We start from the raw sequence: 17573 nt of genomic DNA, 5'->3' as shown, positions 1-17573 counted from the left end.
TAGTTGACCTTCCTGATTTTCTCACACTCATTCTCAACAGAATAGACATCTATTTGGCTGACCCCCCACCATAAGTATGGTGGGTACCTTCTCCCAACCCTGTGGTGCACTGTAAGGACCAGAGAATTAATGTTTGGAAAGAGTTTTGAATAAATAGAAGGACTAAGCTGTATAATCCCAAGTGGTATAATCATAACATTACCAGTGTGTTTTTACTGTTGTTGTTATATTTTCCATTAGAAAAAGTACCTTCATTAAACAAAAGTCTGAAACATTTTTACTCTGTTACTCATAATGTTATAAATATATAAAAGTGGGCTGTTAGTCTGTTCTAATATCCAAGTGTTTTCTAACCACATTGCTTTTCATATTTCTCCTTTCACAATTTATCTACATCCTTAGTTGTCTTTTCCAAGGGCCTAAATTTTTTCAAGAGAAATTTTATGTTTTTCATGCCTATACTTTATTTTCTGCCCAAGTGGATATGAAAACAGCTCCCAGCATTATGTAAGTAGTAAGATTGATAAATGTACCTTTTTCCCCCACATGCAAGCAATATGGAACTTAGTACTTGTCCCAAATTAGAAACATCCCTGTTCATCATTTCTTAATTGGGATTTCTTCCTGTCTCATTCCAGGTGACAAACATAACAAAAGTCAGTTTTTATTCAAATGCCATTTAGTTAACAGTGCAGTGTAATATCAGTTTCAGGTGTGCAGTGTAATGATTCATCACTTCCATACAACACTCCATTCTCATCACAAATGCTCTCCTTAATCCCGTCACCTATTTCACTCATCTCCCCCTCCCACCTGCCCTCTGGTAACCATCAGTTGATTCTCTGTCATAGATTTATTTCTTCAACTGTTTGTAACTAAGAGTGGATTAGGTGCTGCCTAATCTATTCCTGAATAGTACTTTTCAATTCCGTCAGTTATGCCTTAAGCATGAAACTGCATGAAGAGTTTTGACATACCAGAATTCAGACCCCAACTCAGTCACTTACCTAAGTTTTTAATCTTGGCTAAATTATTTAATCTCTTTGAGATTAAGCTTTTTCATCTATGAAATATGATACCTGCCTTGCAAATACAGTTGGAAAATAGCATACGTAAAAAAAATGCATGGACATTGGCATTTTAAAGAAGTTCAATAAATCATAGTTCTTACTGTTGTTACCTTCTTGCCCCCAAGTAATGTAAAATACATGAGATGTATTCTTTTATGAATGATTTGCATATTCAAAATATCTTAACAAAGGGTAATAATTGAGAGCAAGGAGTTAGAAGAACTGGGTTTTGATAATGATTCTGGCTTAGTCACTCACTAGGTAAATCACTAACTGAAATCTGACATGTACCATTTACTCTACCAAGGCTTGTTTTGCCTTTTGGGAAAGCCACCTCATCATTCTGGGCCTGTTTCAGAGACAATAATTCCTATCCCGTCTACTTTGTGAACTATTATAAGAATCAAAGGTAATAACCAAGAAGAAAGCCCCTGGAAAAGTAATTGACACTACATAAAAATAAAATGTATTGTTCTAGAAAACACTATAATATCCCAGAGATAACAATTATTAGAGCACCTGTTGAGGAGCTTTGAAATTACCCCTGCTCAGAGCACCTCTCCAAGACAAGAATAAAAAAGGAGACTGTGGAAGCCTTTGCCAGATACCCTTGTAGGAACCCATCTAACTGTGTGACCCCCTGATGGAGAATTCAGTGTGGTTTGGCAAAATAAGAATCTGATGTTTCCCAGCACTCAGGATTAAACTCCATCCCTTTTTTTTCTCTTTTTTTAGTCTCTGTCCACTCTGCAAGACTCCTTGAAATTATGAAGAACAAACAAGCCTGGGTTCAGTGAATAGAAAAGAGCTGTTGTCTTGAGCACAGGTGTTGGGAGAAGGGTGTGGCAGGGTAACTTCCGTGTCCTCTTCCTGCCACCCCACTTCCTACCACCCCCTACCCTGGCTTCAGTTGCAATCAGCTCAAAATCTAAGATATTTTGCAAATATGCCTCCCAAGAAAAACAACTAAACTGGAATGTACATAAAAATAGTAGTCTGGTTGCCGATGAAACCTCATTGTTTTTGACCTCTTAATGATTAACTCCATTATTTCACCAAACACCACTTTAAAAACTTGGAAGTCTCTCCTGGTACAAATTGACTGGTCACCCATCTTATACTACAAATTGATAAAAACGTCTTTTTGTTTTGTAAGCATATTTAAGTTACTATGATAAAGGTATTGATTTGACTATTCGTGTACTATAAAATCTGATTTACTTTTTTTTAATTTTAGCAATTAGCACACAGAGAGAAGGTTAAGCACCATATTTTTGTACTACTTATATAATTTTAAAATAACAATTTCTTTTAAAGAAGGAATACCATAGAGGGCTATTTTTGACAATCACTCTGAGTGAAAACTATCCTCAACCAAAAGCCCTAGACTGTGTACTTAATCATGACTCATGAGGAAAGGTAAAAAGTAGCCTGAGGCAGCTCCTGAAAGACACGTCATACCTCAAGCTCCAGGACTGTGGAGTGAGTGAGGATAGACCTGCAGAATATAATGCTAGGTGAAATAAAAAAACAGACACAGAGTGAAAAGTGCTACATGATCAGACTTACATGTGGGATCTAAGAAGGTTGATTACATAGAAAGAGAATAGAGCAGTGGTCACCAGTGGCAGGGAGGTGGGGTAAACAGGGAGATGCTGGTCACAGGGTACAAAATTGCATTTCATAAGTCTGGAAACCCAATGTACAGCATGATGACTGTATTCAGTACTGTATTGAATACTAGAAATTTGCCAAGAGAATAGATTTCCGGTTCTCTCACACCACACACACACACACACACACACACACACACACACACACACATATACGGTAACTATGTGAGGAAATATGTTAATTAACCCGACTGTAGTAATCATTCCACCATGTATATGTGTTTCAGAACATCACTGTCACGTTATACACCTTAAATACATAGTTTTAATTTTTTTAAAAAAAGGCCGAATGGGTGAATGTCATTTCCTGACATATCCTTGGCCTCTGAAAGTCTGCAAGCAAGCCAGATGTATGGTTCTACATATCTGTCATTAACCCTTACCCAGCACCATCAGGTCTGAGTGGCAGTCCTTGGAAATGCAACCTGCTGAATCATAGTTTTTCTTGTCTGAGGACACAACGCCTTCCATTTTAAAGCTCTGCCTCTAAGCCATTGGTGGATCTCAGACAAAAGAAATAAAAATGAGTAAGAACCTAAATTCAGCCAGGACACCAAATCTATCTCCAGATACCTTGCACAGGACATGTAGCACATATTTTTCTTGTGAAATAAAGTAGACTAAGTTCTAACCTTCTTGTTAAAAAATTTAATTCATTTCATATCTACACTAAAATATTGTCAACCCTTGGTCCAATGTTAAAGAGAGCCTCTCAGCACGATGGCCTACAGGCACTTGTAGCCTAGAGTAATCGTTCCCAACATTTCCAATCTCACAAAGACAATTTACAACCACGAAAAACTATAAGTTCCTAATGTCAGAGTAAAAACATTTAAATTGAGAACACTTAACTCTAAGAAAGACTCTCTACGTTGCCAATTTTTTCCCCCTCAAACCCCGAGAAACTTTAATCACTTGGTGCATCCCAACTCTCGCTGGTTGGGATGAGGGAGGGCTACATCCGAGGCTCAAGCATGTTCCCCTTGCTGCCTGTGATGCAGCATGCCTTGCTGTCTGCTCAGGGCTCCTGAGAATAGGATCTCCAGGGGCTTGGCACACTCTCTAGCATGTTCTGAATTTTGGTAGGGCTTTCCCAGTCAGCTGCCTCTGTTGGCATCCAGGACACTACGCTAGTGTCCATCTCAGCTGAAGAACTGGGTGGGGGCAAAATGAGCCTTTGAGAAGAGGGATAGAATAAGCATTAGGAAAACAATGAAGGAGACTTGGATTTTAACTCTAGTTTTTAAACTATAGAAATGCATCTCAGAATAGGAAGTTAAGGGAAAAAAAGAATAGGAAGTTGGATTTGATATGAAAGAATTTCAGACAGTTTGAATTCATATGAATTCATGTGTCATGGTTGTATGTCTTATATTTCTATCCATGTACTTTCAGTACATTTACATTAATACTAATATTATTACTATCATTTTAATTGTTGATTAATTTTTTTATACTCTGTCACATGGCAAACCTATTTTTAGCTTGTTTTGCTCTTTCTCTACATATTTTTCCCAGGGGGATAAAAATGTTACATGAACATGCACACATATGTCCATGTACACTTAGCAAATTTCTTTCAAGCCTTTACAATTGTTCACAGATACTTTGTCGTTCCCTAAAACTTTTGGACATACTCATTTTATTGGGTGTTTATTTTCTTTTTTTCTTTTTTCTTTTTTTAATTAATAGTTTATTACCAAGTTGGTTTCCATATAACACCCAGTGCTCTTCCCCACAAGTGCCCCTCTCCATGACCATCGCCCCCCTTCCCCTTACCGTCCTCCCTCTTCAGCCCTCAGTTTGTTCTCAGCATTCAAAAGTCTCTCATGATTTGCCTCCCTCCCTCTCCCCAACTTATTTTCTAACCTGTTTTTATGAGAGATCAAAGACCAAACATGTGCCTAGATAAAAACTGAAATTTCAGAATCATAAATGTTAACCTATCTTTTGTTTTAAATCTCTGAGTTAAAGGTGACCTGGATAAAATCCATTTTGTTCAGCTTTTTAAAGTCAGTGATAACGAGTTAGAAAATGATTAACCGCCTGCATATTGTAATGTACCATCATTTTCATTAATACTAGAAATATCCTATAAGACGTAGTTTCACATACGTGAAGTGTAGGTGAGCAGTATTAAGACTGACATATCACCTGGGTAATAGCTGACTTTCGTAAGATTTGGAGGTACTATGAGGATGAATAATAATTAAAATATATACCTAATCGCTGCCTGTCTGTCGGCAGTGGTAATTGCTGTCATTGAAAAGACTGAATTGTTTAAGAAAAAGAGAGAAAAAGGGAAAGTCATTCTTCATTGAAGCTATCTCCCTGTATCATTGGGAGGCTATTTTTAGTACCTATAGAAGTCATGATTTTTGAATTTATTAGGGGCTGTGATGAATGATAAAACAAATCATCCATTTACATATCTTGACACTGCTTTGGAGAATACTTATTTCTTACAAGCAAGTGTCACATTGTATATAAAAGCTGGCTAATTGTGTGCTAATCTTCTGCATTATCTAGAACTCTGTGATGTGGTATTCTATCAGTAGTAATATTAATTTTACTTATTTCAGATGTATGAAATATCTTCTAAAACCCCATTTCTTTTATAATTTCTGCCTTCTCACATTGTATAATTTTGCATTCAGCTGCTAATTAAGATTAGGACTGCAAGTTGTAGAATACATATTCATTTTAAACCATCAAGCTTTTGTAATACATAAAAATACTAATATTTTATCCATTTTAAATATAAAAAGAGAGAAAGCATTTAAGAACATTACTAGATGTTGTGTTTATTTTCATGGGTTTTTTTTTCACACAGTTCAATAGTTTCATTGATCTACTGTTTCTTACAAAAATCTGCCATGCTTTGTGAACTTCACTTTCTAATCTCATACAGCAACCCTTCCTTTATGTTATTCCTGCTCTCCCTGGTCCCAGAACAGTAGGGTTGCCTTGACAAATCTATTCAAAAGCCATTCCTCGGCCTTTATTGGTGGGGACTGGGGCCTTTGAAATTCTCTCCTCACTGCAACACAGCTGACATCTTCTTCCAGACAGAATGAATTAAGGAAATACAATAAGACACTTGATCTACCAGTCAAGGATCTTTCCACAGTGAGGACGGATTCCATGGTGCACAACCAGGGCAGCAAGCATCTAAAAATACACAATACATGCTTGTTTACCAGAATAGCAATCAGCGATTTTTCCAACATGATTGATAGGATGATTTCTTTTAAAAATAAAATGTCTGGAAATTTCAGTGTGTGTGTGTGTGTGTGTGTGTGTGTGTGTGTGTGTGTGTGTTAGAAATTTTTAAAAAGCCATATGAAGCTAATCACATTTTTTTAAGCCAGACTTTAAATACAGAATCAAAGTGTATAGGAGGAATATACATTATTGTTATTTAATTTGTCTGACTGGTAAGTCATCATTAAGTTAAAGATTGGTTTTAATATTGAAGAGCTTTGTGTCCTCAGACACACAGTTACAATTCTCTAGGTTGTGTTGCTTTTGAACTATTTGATGCAGCCTTCACTGAACCCAGGTTGAAGTAAAAACCTAAACTATATTTATATGGGCCAAATTTTAAGAAGTAAATGCAAAATTTATTTCTTCTAGTATTACAGAGACAAAAACAAAACTTCAAAATGATTCTTTCATATGACCAAATCAACACTTATTTCCATCTAAAAGTTAAAAATGGGCATGCTTTTGAGTTTCCCTTAATTATAATCTTAGCCTTTTCTTATAAATGTGTTACATCATGGTTCACAGAAGCTTACATGTCTTCTTATCAGTACAGATAATTTGCTGAATTGTAGAAAATAAACTTTTTTCCACAGCCACAGTGGTCATGAATAATACTATTTATATAAGAATTTTTTTTACAGTGCATGGAAAAGGAATTGGATATACTTCTAGTGGTTGATTATATAGGATAAATTTATCTTTGCAACCAAAAATGTTGGTCTTGATTTTAAAAATGTTTCAACAGAGAATTGTCTCTATTGCTTTGCAGAACTGTTGTAATTGGGTCTCCAGCTCAGAACCATTAGACACATCAGTGGAGTCCATGCTGCCCGATTGTCCTCGAGTCTCAGCAGGTATGTGTTTGATGAGAGATGTGTGGGGTTTTTTTAAGGGTGAAAAAATATGCTAATGAAGTATGGAATTCTATTTTGTGAATTAAGCATGTTGTTCTGCCTTGTATCTTTGAATGAATTATTGGTAACATACGGCATGGGTCTGATCTACTACCAGAAATTTTTAAGTGGCTAAAAACGCTTACTAACAAATTCAGTAAAGACAAATAGGTGAAGCAGTTTTCAAGTAATTTAGATAGTTGCTGCTGAAGCTTAGGGAAACAGGATGTACATAAATAAAAAATTGATTAAGACAAGGACTGGGTAGCTTATCAAGATCTCAGAATATTTGTCACGGATTGAGTACCAACTCAGTGATAAAACAGGTGGTCAAGGCTGTGAGCTCAGAGGAGACTGCTGTGGTCTTTAGAAAAATTATTCATGAAGAGTATTTTGGCTGGACCTTGTGTGTTAGGTAGGGTGTGGATTATAGAAAGACGCGCAGGATGACATTCAAAACAAAAGAAGGAGCAATGTAAGTAATAAGGGCTGGGATGGATCTGAAAATGTTCAAAGGAAACAAAGGCAAGATGGGCCTCCCTGTTGAAAGAGGTGGAGGGCGAAGTACCTCAGGAAGCAGGTGGGCTTAGGAAGACAATCTATGGGTGGAATTGATTTCCAGCCAACAGACTTTGTACTTCAGTCTGTAATATCTAGATAAAAGGAGTGACATATTCTTTGTTGCTTTCTGGTTTTGGCTTCCACATTTCCCAGCCAGTTTGGATGGTAAACACAAAAGAGCAGTGGCATCTATTTATGGCTGCAGAACAAAAGTGGGCTTGCTTTGGCCAGAGGTGTCAGAGAATGAGCAGAAGTTTTAAATACAAAATACTCCATAGGACAGACATAGGAGATAGTTAATCACTAAGCACTTAGAGTTACAGACATGTTTACGTAATTGAAGGAAATGATTTGGAGAACAGTTCAAATATTAGGTAAAGAACTTATAACTATAATTTACTATCACAAATACCTAAACTTGAACTCAGCCTCACTGATGAGATTAGCCATCATCATGGCTAAACTTTTCAGGTCTGTCAGTCAAGGTTCAATCAGAGAAACAGATATATATGCTACGATATATCTATATAATATGTATATGTATGCATATATGTTATACATTGTATGTGTTATATGTTATAGTATATGTAACATATTCATATACATATATGATATATGTTTATTATATAATTGACTCTCTTTATTATCAATAGTTCTGTAAAGTCACTGAGAATGCTGAAATAGTGAATCCTGGGGAAATGCAAGATTAGGTTCCTATAGTCTTCTGGTCACAACATTTTTTATCAACCAACCAGTGTATAACCTTGCTTTATAAATGTTTCTATTTAAAGACACCTTATTTAATGAATAGTGCTGAGGTCACTAACATTGAACTCACAGCCAACAACACTGTAACTCATACCTGAATACAGCTTATCTAACACGTTAATTTTCTCCATAAGACACATCACCATCTTCTAGGGCATACTATGGCTTAGTGCTTAGGAACACAGACAATACTTCAGCACTATCCTTGGAGGCCATTTCAGAAAATGAAATTGCTACACACGTACACACACACACACATACACACAAACACAAAAATGTGAAAAACATGGCACTAGTCTATGAAAAGCACACCAAAACAAGAGAACTGAAGCAAGAAGGTATAGCATGGCCTTATTTGACCTTAGTTAGGAATGCAAGCTAGGCAACTCAGATTTTTCTGCACATGAGCATCAATTTGGGGGTTTTAAATAAATGTTACAGTAAGTAGGTGAATTCACAAATGTGGAATCCACAAATAATGAGGATTGACTATATATAGTAAAGGATTTGTTAAAAGGATTCGACCTGGGATTTGACCAGAGCTGCTTAAGCTCTGTAAGAATGTCGACTTTGCATCCTTGTTGGAGCTTGAGACCGCAGAGCAGAATCTGTTAAGGGGAGATGGATGTAAGGTGATGGAGAGCAAGAATGAGTTAGACCCCATAAGCTTTAATTGGAGCCCATGAGAATGTACTTAAACTCATGTTAGTTCTTTTTGCTTCTGTCCTTGGTGGTGTGGGTGTCCTATAGAAGGAGGTGTCCTAACCACACACACACGTGGACCAGGCCAGGGATGCTGATGGAGAACGCAGGGAGTGTGGAACAGGCATCACGCCGCTACGTGAGCTAGTAGACGAACAATAACATGCATCAGCTAGAAATGGCTGCTGCTTCACTTCAGCCCTCCAAATATCCCACAGAAATTTCCTTTCTGTAGCATCCTGACCACAAACACACAGTTTGAAAAAGAACTCCGAGAAACATAGTTCAGTGTAGCCAAACTGACACATTACAGAGCCTCCCCAGTTCACCCCTGTCACCTTGGCAGTTATCCCCATCTTCTTAAATGAAATGTCATTTACAAATAATTGTAGACACTAATGAAGTCACACTTGTACCTGATGTGATACAACTATCCCATGTTGTAACGAAACAAAAACACACTACCCGTTTCCTTAGGAAAGGATACAAAGCCCTTTTATTGTCCTTGGCTGATGTTCATTCTCTGACCTTTTGTATCCCGTAATTAAATACTGAGAGATAAAGCTAATTACATTGACACATCTTACATGAAATGATAAGGAAATGAGAGGAAAACAAAAATATTTAATATATATTCAAATCAGAATAAGAATGAAATACCCATAGCTATTACATTCCTCATTTTTGTAACTGGCCATGTAGTTATAGCTGGTATTTAAAACTACCTTCATGCCCTTTATTCTTAAAAAGCACCTCAGCTGGTCATAGTTCCTAGCCTGGTAGGCGGACCCATACCTTCATTCCTGAAACAGCTGGGCCATTAGGTATCGCGCCTGAGTTAGATTGTTGTACTTTCCTGTTGAAAAGGACACCTTAGGAAATACTAGCGGATGTCCTAGATGATTTGCTGTATTACAGACACACTCCTCTTTATCCCCGATGTGTAGTAGCAACTCAGTTATCCCTTACTAATCAGGATCAATCACCCCAGCCAATACAGTAATACTCTCCCATTCCTTGTTAATTCAGTGGCGTAAGGAGCCCAAAGTAGCAAGATGACAGTGTCAGCTTCCAGTTCAATGGAATCATTGTTGTGTCACTCAATAGAAGCATTCCTCCCTGTGTAACTAAGACCTTTAGATTAGCAGAGCCTGAAATCATAGAAATAGAAGCAACAGTTTTGTTAGTAGGTCACTGAGGGTAATAAGCAAAGAAGCCAGTCCCATTTCCATCCCTTTGTTCCCAGATCTGGGAGAAATATCACATGAATTAAGTGCTGATTTAGAGCATGTACCACACCCTAGAGTACATTGTCTCAGCCCCACAAGGGGGTGTCACCTAAGCAGGCACTGTAACCTAGTCTCCACAAAGTTCTTTGACCATTTTATGAAGCCTGCTGCTTATGGATAATGGGGACATGGTAAGACTGGTGAATGTGAGCAGACCTCAGGCTCTTTCTTGTCCTCTCTCTTGGGTCTCTCTGATGGAAGCCAGCTGCTGCATTGTGAGTTGCTCTATGCAGAGACCCATGTGACAAGAGTTGGTGTCTCTGGCCAGGAGTCACAGTACCTGAGGCCTGTGCTCAGCCAGGTGCTTGACCCTGAAAGAGGATCCTCTCTCAGATCAGCCTTGAGATACCTGCAGCCCCCGCCAATCCCTTGATTCTGGTGAGACCCTATGCCACTCACTCAGCTAAGCCACACGCAGATTCCTAACCCACAGAAGCTGTGAGTGCTCAGTGTGTATCATTTTAAGCTGTCCAATTTTCTGGTTATTTATTCTACAGGAGTAAGTAATTAATACAGCATATTTAAACTGCAACTCTGGTGGTCGCTCAGGCCTACGTAGAAACCACCAGAAACTTATTGGGGGCTAAAGCCTTGTAAGGCTCATCCTACTCTGACATCTTAGGATTTAAGAGCAACTTTCTAGAAAGGCACTAAATAGTTCTTTTCATCCCTAGTCTTGTTCCCTGACTGCTTTATTAGACTTAGCTATACAATGTATCAGAGACAGGATGTTAATTAAGTTTCTTCTTTATCACATTTGAACACTGTATCATTTGATCACTGAGTTTTCTCACTATACAACTCCTCTTAGGACAGAATTTGCTACTCCCTGTAACTTTCTATTCAGTTTGGGTTTTTATTCCAACAATTTGGTTTAAATCAGAAGGAGATTTTATGCCCAGCATATATCTATTTATTCCTCAAATGTTTACTCAGCACTTATTATGTTCCAGGTGCTATTCTGGAAGTTGGGGACATAGCAGTAAACAGTAGCTTATTATGACTATCCGTTTTCCCCAAAAAATAAGAAAAATGAATTAAAAAAAAAACTGTTTCCTGGACCTCTGCTAGTGGTAGTTTCCTCCCTTTGAAACTGGCATCATGAGAAAAGAGTTAGGGCGAGCGCCCCTAGAATTTTTCACACCTGCTTATAAAAACTGAACAGGTTTTCAATCAAAAGCAGTGATTTCTCTCAAAGAGTTCTTTAAAAATGTTGGACAAGGGGTATGTTGGACAGGATCAAAATGGTATATTGAAGAAGGGTAATTTAATAAATAAATAGATAAAAGAGAGAAACATGAGCCTGGAGGCAGGAGACTCAGCCGATATTGTCAGGCATGACGATAAAGCGAGTAGGGGCCAATGGCATGACCTGGACTGGTGGCAATGGGAATGGACAGGAAAGGAGAGCGGTAACAGATATGACTGGAAGAATCTGCACTCTCTGTTAGCGAATAGATTGCACATGGAGGCTAAGGGAGAGGGAGAAGACAACGATAAGCTAGAAGGAAAAGTAACTGAGATAGTAAAAACATTACCAAAATATAGAGGAACTGGAGGAGGGAATCAGTTAAGGGCAATAGAGGATGAAACTATTCTATGACCTACTTAATTGAGGTGATGGCACTGGATGGGATGGCAGGAATCTCAAATGGACACAACCAAAGCTTCTTGAAATACCGTGGAAACACCTAAAATCTGAGCACAAGTTAATAATGGATATCCAGACGTTACATTCAATTTAGTCAAGTCTTTCTTTCTCCCCCCCCCCATTTTTCTAATTTATAAAGTTTTTCTTAAGGTATACTATGCTTTTATTGTTTGACTGAAGTCTTGTGAGCATCACAGTGAAATTGCCTATGAAAATACATACTCATTTAAGACTGTTTCCCTTTACAAAAAAATAAGTCTGTTGCTCATAAGAGCTTCATTTTATCAATGTTATTTATCTATGAATATATATGTATTTTAAAATGAGGTACAATAAAATGTGTAAGTTGTATTTAACATATCCCTGATTATTATTATCGGTACAGTCATGTTGTTTTTATTTTTCTTTTGAAAGTGAATGTTGTACTTGACAACTCCACACCTAGGAGTTGGCAGTGTTGTGCCTTATACTTAAAATGAAGTCTGACTTTTCATTTATCTTCTCTTATGGTGAACAGTGAATATTTGAGGGGTCTTGAGTATGTGTCGAGTGACTATTTGCCCCACTTCTGTTAGTAGTGTTTCCTACTAGTAAAATCAGCCAGTTAAAAACACTGTTATTCAAGGAATTACATGATAGGTTAGTAGGACTTATGTTTATTGTCTATTGTATAGCCCACGTTCTGGTTGTTTGTACGTCGATTATGAGATGGCAATAGCAAGTAACCACCTCACTTATCTTGTAGAAATGTTGTAACAACAATTTTTGTAGTATCTAGAGGGACATTTTGAGTTCATCAGAAAGAAGGCACTGTAAAAACCTAATGTGGTGCTGCATATTCTGTCATTTTAGGATTTAAGGTTACTTTAAAACTATTAATATTTTGATCACATGGAAATGAAAAGTCATTTGCAGAAATACTGTCCATTCCTTTTTCCTGTCTCTAATTTTATTCTTAAACAGCAAATAACTTAGTTGTTCATATTTTTCTGTGAGCTCTGTGATACTAAGAAGGGTCACAAAATATTTCACAGAAACCAGTCACAGAAAGATAGAAAATACAGTGAAGAAAGCAAATGTACAGCTAATCAATAGAAAGAAAAATGTAAATTAAGACATGAAATATGGAAGCAATGAAACTAAGAGAGACACAGGGTAGACGTAAGGATGAAATCAGAAATGGTGCGCTCTTCTTCAAAAATAGCTAATAGAATTTTCAACTGTGTATGAGGAGGCATTCCCCCAGGGTGAAAGGAAAGCAAAATGTAAACGTTTGAAAACAGACAAGGTTACAGAACACTGAAATCCTCTGACTTCTTAGAAGTCTCGTACAGCTTGCTTTGGCTGCCACATGACTGGCAGGCAGCTCTTTGCCAGAGTGTTCTAACAGAGGCTAGGTTTGGGTAAGTGTGGCTGCTGAGGCTTGTGCACATCCAGCCCTCTCCAGGTCTGCTCCCTACGTGCCTCCATGGGGGTGTGCGTTCAGTCGGCACACATTCAGCAAACATTTACTGGGGTCTAGACGTTGTTTTAAGCGTCAGGGGAGTCGAAATGAATTACAACAAATAAAGTTCCCTTATGGAGCTTGCATTCTAGTAGAGGAGACAAATAAGATAAGTAAGGAAAACATATAGTATGTTAGCTAGTGGTACTTGGTAGGAGAAATATAAAGCAGGTAGAGAGGACCTGAAGTATGTGGAGGTGGAGGCCAGAGAAGGCCTCCCTGAGAAGGTGACACTTCTGGGACATTCCCTCTAGTCCTACTCTCCCACCACCTCCCACTGATAAAGACAGTACTTGCCCATCGGACTTTAGAGATCTTTCCTAAACTTTGAGCTGCCTACTGAGCTCAAAATTCTATGCCCTTATTCCCTCCCAGCATTCTCTTGTTCTAGGTCCTTGAAAACCTCGACTTCTCATCAGATCCATTTTATGAGTTCTCTAAGGTTTGTGATGACCATAAAGCATAGAAGTACACAAGTTATTAAGGTATTCCACTTTTCCTTGAGCTACACATACAGAAAAGTGTAACATTTATATGGTGCCCTGGGCTTCACAGGCAAGGTTGCGTGCATCCAGAGGTGAAGGGACAGAGCCACTCCCGACTGACCTGAAGTGTAAAAGGATCAGTATTTTGACACACCTGTGGCCATTTTGCACCAAGCACACAGGATGGCAGGCTCTGCCTCCTCACAGCTTCCTTTTTCCACCTACTGTGAAGGAAATACCTTAAGCTAGATTGCTAAAGCTGTGTAGTCTAGAGATGTGATGCCTGTCAACTTATTTCCTCCCAGAACTTGTATCCATCTCATTTTTCTTGTCCTTGTCATAGCTTGAGACAGGCCTTTCTCTAATATTTCAGTTTATCTAGAACACTTGATATAAATCAGGGCACCTTCAAATTGGAAAGATAATGGCATAAATATTAAAAAAAAAAAAAAAAGGAAAAAAGAGAACCATAGTGGATGTCTTAGGGGTTACAAATTAAAGTAGCAAGCTTACTATATTTTGATGACCTGATCTTGGTTCTGGATGTAGAAGGGGGCTGTTTGATAACATGTACCTGTCAAGCCTCATTTCCCCACCAGAACTGAAAGTGGAAAATTAGTAATTTCTACATATATTTGAATTGTAGAAAACCTAACATAACCCAACTATTACTTTGCTTATTAAATAGTCCAGATTAGCTGTTTACACTGACTGAACTTACTGAATATTTGCTAAATATTTACTTCACTTTATAGCTGAAAACATATCTTGAGGAAATGACAGGAAGGAGTTATATCTCTTCTTTGTTAGTGAATAATCACTTGCTTCTCAAGATAGCAAGGAAAAATCAACAGTAATTACTTCTAGATGTGGTGTCATTCAGAATGTGTAGACAAGTTGAGTTGTCTAATATGTTTTTAGACACAGCTCAAATTAATTAGGTAATTGAAAATCTATACTTTGCCTTGTAAACAGATCTTAAAATTCAAGGCATATTCTCATATATGATATTGTACCACTATTTGACGACACGCACTGCTCAAGAACTGTAGCATTCCTCTTTCCATTCAAAGGATATACATTCTAATCCTTTAAGTGATGTTTTCATTAACTAAATAGCACTTTTCAGGCTGTATTTTTTCATTCCTGTAGAACTGGCCTTGTGGCTGTTATTCATCAGTTAGCTTCCCTATTCATTGTCCCGTGCCACCTTGTAATTATTAGTTAATGTAAGGGATGAGTATTCTAAAAGTTGACCACCAGAAATTCTTGTGTTTTCAGTGAATCATTCATTATAATTAGCCAACATCAGAAACTCTGGGGAAATGACTGATTAGAGAATCATTTAGAATAACCTGTCTAAATATATGATAGTTATGTAGATCATCAGTATTTGCCCTGATTATATGTACTTAATCAGATCCAATATTTTCCTCTGCTTTTTATTTATTCAGTTTTCCAGTAATCACAGTGAATATAACTAGTTGCACTTCAGAAACTCACTTAAAAAAATTAAAAATAGCCACCATGTTTTTTAGAGCTTTCTGAACCAATTTGCAAAAAATCCTTCGAAGAATTTGGCAGTAAAGGTGGCAACTCTCCTTTAACTGAGCTAACTCTTCCTTTTAAAGATTAAAAAAAAAAGTTAAACTAATTATTTTTGGAATGCTTTGGGATAAATAACCAAATAATATAAATTTGTATTTGTACATTATGAATTAATTTATGAGTGATTACATTTACTGTCCCTATAGCACTGTCTCATGACTCTTTTTTTTATGTGTTTTATTTATTTTTGAGAGACAGAGAGAGACAGCACAAGCAGGGGAGGGTCAGAGAGAGAGGGAGACACAGAATCTGAAGCAGGCTCCAGTATGAGCTAGCTGTCAGCACAGAGCCCAACGCTGGGCTCAAACCCATGAACCGTGAGATCATGACTTGAGCTGAAGCCGGATGTTTAACTGACTGAGCCACCCAGGCGCCCCCTGTCTCATGACTCTTGATGCTCTGTCGCTGATTGTTGGAAAAGTAAGTCACAGACCAGTAGTACCTAGGACAGAAGCATTCACCCTTCTTACTGTATATTAAGTACTGATCTCCCTTCCCATGACTGTCTGTGCTTCACTTGTCCTCCCTTTTTCCTTCCCTCTGTCACTGTGGTCTGGGTCACTGCTCTTGATGCTTCTCTCTGTGTAGGTATATTGACGTCTGACTCTCTGTCTCTCATCTGGCTTAGTCTCTGCTGCCTGACTCTTTCCTTACAGTTTTTGTCTTCTGTGTCTCCTGGCTTCAGTCCCCACACCTGGAGACTCTGCCTGCAGCCTGAGGCCATCACATCTCCTCCAGCCCACCGCCTCTGCCCACCCCTGCCTAACCTGTGTGGTTTGCTTGGGTCCATGGCCCTTCACTCCTCTTTGACTTTGGGCTTCATGCCTCCCTCAAGCCACAGGGTCTCTGCTCTTAGCCACACATTTTCTGTCTGCTCCCTCTGCACCCACCCTGCCTGCTCTGTGTGTCTTGTCAGAGATGGATGTCAAGTGACCAGGAACAAATCTGTCTGCTGGCAAAATTACTCAGAAAATAGAACTCTTCAGAAAAACTATTGCTTTATAAAAGTGATTTGAAACAGCTAAAATATAAATTATTTAGTACCAAGATGAAAATTCAAAGTGAACATTAGGTATCATAGGCCAAATATTTTCAGTTTATAAAATCCCAAGTTGTTCTAAGTTCGTTATCAGTACTTTATTTTTTTTAATTTGTTTATGTTTATTTATTATGGAGACAGAAAAACAGAGTATGAGTAGGGGAGGGGCAGAGAGAGAGTGAGTCACAGAACCCAAAGACAGGTTCCAGGCTCTGAGCTGTCAGCACAAAGCCCGACACAGGGTTCGAACCCACAAATGTGAGATCATGACCTGAGCTGAAGTCAGATGCTTAGCCAACTGAGCCACCCAGGCGCCCCAGTTATCAGTACTTTAAAAGCAGCAATAGGGATACCTGGGTGGCTCAGTTAGTTAAGTGTCTGACTTCAGGTCAAGATCTCATGGTTCATGGGTTTGAGCCCCACATCAGGCTGTGTGCTGACAGTTCAGACCCCGAAACCTGCTTTGATTCTGTGTCTTCCTCTCTCTCTGCCCCTCCCCCACTCAGGCTCTGCCTCTCTCTGTCTCTCAAAAATAAATAATAAAGATTAAAAATTAAAGCAGGGGTAATAGTTTTTAAGACTTTCTTTCATCATAATTTTAAAACTATAGTCTGTTTTTAAAGGAAATTTTTCTATTTAATGATAAATTTTGAGTGATTTGTTGAATGAGTTCACTTTTTAGGTATTAAAATTGATTTCACAGATATATGATGTCTAAATATTCCTTGAGAATTGGTATGGAATTTCTGTCCGTATTGTTTATTAAATCCCCTTCACTCATACAGATCTCACCCCAAGTATTTAATATGTTGTGCCAATAAATAAAGAAATCTTATGCCAGCTAGCGTATAGATATTTTGAATAATCTCATGACACAATCCTTGACAAAATTCAGTTATATTACATAATTTCTTAACTTCTAAAATACTATAGAAGCTACTTGTTGAAAATTTGGGCAAAGAAACATAAACATCATTTTAAGCCTTGTAAAGCAAAGATCTCTATAAATGAGACTCTTGTAAGAGACTCTAAATAAAAAATTGCTAATAATCACATAAAATCA

The 17573-nt window shown here is 37.9% G+C and overlaps 2 protein-coding genes across 7 annotated transcripts in view; both read left to right on the top strand.

Annotated features, from left to right (window-relative positions):
• Positions 1-17573, top strand: part of FAM172A (family with sequence similarity 172 member A) — a 407295-nt gene that overhangs the window by 277332 nt on the left and 112390 nt on the right. For 5 of the 6 annotated variants that reach the window (XM_029942608.1, XM_029942614.1, XM_029942612.1 and 2 more), the window contains one exon: positions 6780-6864. In XM_029942608.1, coding sequence (XP_029798468.1) covers positions 6780-6864 — 85 coding nt within the window. Of the gene's footprint in view, positions 1-6779; positions 6865-8982; positions 9473-17573 lie in introns of those variants that run through there. The other variant, XM_029942609.1, reaches the window with a different exon arrangement.
• POU5F2 (POU domain class 5, transcription factor 2) overlaps positions 11561-17573 on the top strand; it is a 15149-nt gene continuing 9136 nt past the window's right edge. The window contains 2 exon segments of the mRNA XM_029941716.1: positions 11561-11635; positions 13770-13820. Of these exon segments, the coding sequence (XP_029797576.1) occupies positions 11561-11635; positions 13770-13820 (126 nt within the window).

The sequence above is a fragment of the Suricata suricatta genome, chromosome 6 (genome assembly GCF_006229205.1).
Source record: "Suricata suricatta isolate VVHF042 chromosome 6, meerkat_22Aug2017_6uvM2_HiC, whole genome shotgun sequence".
NCBI classification, from domain to species: Eukaryota; Metazoa; Chordata; class Mammalia; order Carnivora; family Herpestidae; genus Suricata; species Suricata suricatta.
Note: the sequence above shows the minus strand (reverse complement) of the source record. Positions and strands in the feature narration are given on the sequence as shown.